The 3,638-nt window shown below is 40.5% G+C and overlaps 1 protein-coding gene across 1 annotated transcript; it reads left to right on the top strand.

The window, feature by feature from the left end:
- The first annotated feature begins 2,715 nt into the window (after nt 1–2,715).
- On the top strand, nt 2,716–2,922 carry LOC101353755 (uncharacterized protein C4orf3-like). Its single transcript, XM_004379698.1, has one exon. The coding sequence runs from the start codon at nt 2,716–2,718 to the stop codon at nt 2,920–2,922; it is 207 nt and encodes a 68-aa protein (XP_004379755.1).
- Nucleotides 2,923–3,638: the final 716 nt, after the last annotated feature.

Genomic DNA, 3,638 nt, shown 5'->3' with positions numbered 1-3,638 from the left:
CTTGCCCGGTTAAGATTTCCACTTGGATGTCTAATTGTTGTTGTTGTTGTTAGCTGCCCTTGAGTCATCACCTGATTCAGGGCACCCCCATGCACAATGGAATAAAACGCAGCCTCGTCCTACCATGTTTGGTTATGGATCAGACCATTGTGACCCATAGGGTTTCCACTGGCTGATATTCAGAAGTAGATTGCCAGGAATTTCTTCCCAGTCTGTCTTAGTTTGGAAGCTCTGTTGAAACCTGTTCAGCATCATAGCATCATGCAACCCACCACTGACGGAGCTGTTATCTCAAATTTAACATGTATAAAATTGAATTCCTAAGTATCACCTCTCCAAATCTGCTCCCACCACAGCCTTCTCATCTCAGCTTTGGCAACTCTATCATTGTTTAGGGCAAAAGTCTTCTATCCTCTTAGCACAGATGTCTCTCCTAAACTCCATACTCATACATTCAGTGACCAACTTGACATCTCTGCTTGAATATCTAGTGAACATTGCAAACTTAACACACCCAAGGCTAATTCCTGAACTCTTCTTCCTCCAAACCTGTTGTATTTGTAGTCTTCCCCTTCTTGGTTGATGACAAACCTACCCTTTTAGTTGCTTAGGCCAAAAATCTTCGAGTCCTGCTCTCTTTCTCTCATACCCACATCCAATCTGTCAGTAAATCGTATTGGCTCTACCTTCAGAATATATCTAGAATGGCATCACTTCTCACCTCCTTCACCACTACCATCCTGCTTCAAACCACATCACTTGGATTATTGCCAACAGAATCCTAACTCCTTCTGCTCCTTGTTCCTCAGTCTATTCTCAATAGAGGAGCCAAAGTTGTTGTTCTTAGGTGTCATCAAGTTGGTTCCTACTCATAGCGACCCTATGTTCAACAGAATGAAACACTGCCTGGTCCTGCACTATCCCCACAATTGTTGTTATTCTTGAGCCCATTGTTGCAGCCACTGTGTCAATCCATCTCGTTGAGGGTCTTCCTCTTTTTCGCTGACCCTCTGCTTTACCAAGCATGATGTCCTTCTCCAGGGACTGGTCCCTTCTGATAACATGAACAAAGTATGTGAGACAAAGTCTCACCATCCTTTCTTCTAAGGAGCATTCTGGCTGTACTTTTTCCAAGACAGATTTGTTCCTTCTTCTCGCAGTCCATGGTATATTTAATATTCTTCGCCGACACCGTTAATTCAAAGGCACCAATTCTTCTTCCATCTTCCTTACTCATTGCCCAACTTTCACATGCATGTGAGGTTATTGAAAATATCATGACTTGGGTCAGCTACACCATAGTCCTCAAATTGATATCTTTGCTTCTTAACACTTAAAAGAGGTCTTTTGCAGCAGATTTGCCCAATGCACTATCATTTGACTTCCTGACTGCTGCTTCCATGGGTGTTGATTGTGGATCCGTTTATCATGATGTTGCTTATGGGTCCAGTTGTGAGGATTTTTGTTTTCTTTGTGTTGAGGTGCAATCCATACTAAAGGCTGTTGTCTTTGATCTTCATCAGTAAGTACTTCATGTCCTCTTTACTTTCAGCAAGCAGGGTTGTATCATTTGCGTATCTCAGGTTGTTAATGAGTCTTCCTCCAATCCTGATGCCATATTCTTCTTTGTATAGTCCAGCATTTGGGATTTATTTGCTCAGCAAACAGATCGAATAAGTAATTCTTTTAAAATTTGTCAGATTGTGTTCTTCTCTTATTCAAAACCTTCCAATATCTTCCCATCAAAATCTTTATATTAGACTAAAAGGCCTTTCCCAACCTTATCTCTTTGAGCTCACTGTCACATTGAGGGTGTAACCCTTTGAGGTTCCACCTATATATGGGGAAATGCTCACCCTGGGTGGACCCTGGCCTTTATTTCCTATTCTCTCCACCCCATAAGGCTGTAAAAACTGGGGTTCAAGTTCAGTCGGTTTGTCATATACTCTAAGGGCAAAAGCCAGCTTTGTTGTTTCACTTACCTCCATGGTTCTCTACTTCATTCATCCTTGGTTTGGTTATTGTTCAAATTTTTGCCAGTTTCACTGATGCTTTTTTAAAGAAGATGACTTTTCTTTTTACTAAGATTTTGACTGTTTTCAGCAGGAGGATCATCTTAGGAGCCTAGCACATCATGTCTCCAGAGTATGCACCATTTCGTTCTTAAATAGTGCCAGTTTTAGGACATCATACCTCTACTAGCTCACCATTCCATTATTTTAAAAATATTTATTAGCATTTTTATCTCAGTGTGTATATGTAGGTACTCACCCATTGAGATAGATACGGTAATAAATATTTTAAAAATATATATGGAGAGAGAAAGAGATGGAATTCTACTCTCTATTTGGTTAAAAAGGAGCCCTGGTGGCACAGTGGTGAAGCACTAGGCTGCTAACTGATAGGTCCACGGTTAGAACCCACCAGCCGCTCCAAGGGAGAAAGATGCGGCAATCTGTTTCTGTAAGATTTACAGCCTTAGAAACCCTAGGGGGTAGTTCTACTGTCCTATAGGGTCCTTATGAGTTGAAATCAACTCAATGGCGACAGGTTTTTCAGCTGAAAGAAGAAAATTGAAAAGGAAGAAAACTCTGGAAAATGGACGGGGGAACAGGGAAACAGGAGACAAGAAGACTCTTTAAGAGGCCACTCTGATACTCTAAACAAAATAGTGATCCTGAGGTGCTCGAATTGCGGTGGGTCGGCGAGAGTGAGATGGAGGTGGGCGCGGAAACTGTAGTTGGACAGGGCCGTCTTCGGGAGCGGCGGGGCTTGAGCGAGGCTGGGAGGCAGGAGCAGAACTGCGATGTGCAGCCCCAGTCCGGGTCAAACATGATTCCCAAACACTCCTACTGGTTAGACATCTGGCTCTTCATCCTCTTCGACCTGATGGTGTTTTTCTTCGTGTATTTTATGCCCTGAGTGGTTTGCCTGATATCTAGATTAAGAAGTTGGCTTCTGGAGTGGCTTCTGAAAATGACTACAAACTTCTTGAATAAAGAAGACAGGCAGGATTGTGCAGCAGAAGAATTTCAAACTCCTAAGGGACTTTCTTTGATTTTACACGTTTTGGTATTCATTTTGGGACTATATTAAATGGGGGCGTGATCTCACTCATTTATAACTAAATTCTTAAAACTAGACCTTTTTATTCATGTTTACAAACTTTTCAAACATCTGATGGCTTTATAGGGGCGAAATATGAAAGTATTTGTACTTAAGGGTTTAGAGTATTCATTAGTAAATATAGTCATTCTTTCATTTAATATTTTAAGAATTGGTCAAGGTTTAATAGGATGCAAATAATATGGTAAAATAAAAATATGGTGAAGTATTTACAAATTCAAAAGTACTCAAAAGCAAGGAAAGGAGTTTGAGAGAAGGAACAAAGTGTTCTTAAAATGCATTAGGAGATTATAAATAACAAAAAGCTTTACAGAAAATGCCGACCCACAATGTACTGGCTATAAGTACCAGTTGAGTTTTTAGATTTAAGGAGGACTGTGTTATAAAAAGATGTGTTACCGTTGATGGATACAAACTTACAGAAAGTAGATAATACCCAGTATTGGAAAGTTAGCTTGTATGTTCTCTTAATTGGTGGCCTCTTCTTTCTTTTTAAACCATTAAGTTTCCTA

The sequence above is a fragment of the Trichechus manatus genome, unplaced genomic scaffold (genome assembly GCF_000243295.1).
Source record: "Trichechus manatus latirostris isolate Lorelei unplaced genomic scaffold, TriManLat1.0 scaffold00067, whole genome shotgun sequence".
NCBI lineage: Eukaryota > Metazoa > Chordata > Mammalia > Sirenia > Trichechidae > Trichechus > Trichechus manatus.
Note: the sequence above shows the minus strand (reverse complement) of the source record. Positions and strands in the feature narration are given on the sequence as shown.

What these genes read in the sequence shown, in the direction of transcription:
- LOC101353755 (XM_004379698.1), top strand. Translation starts at nt 2,716, where the DNA reads ATGGAGGTGGGCGCGGAAACTGTAGTTGGACAGGGCCGTCTTCGGGAG.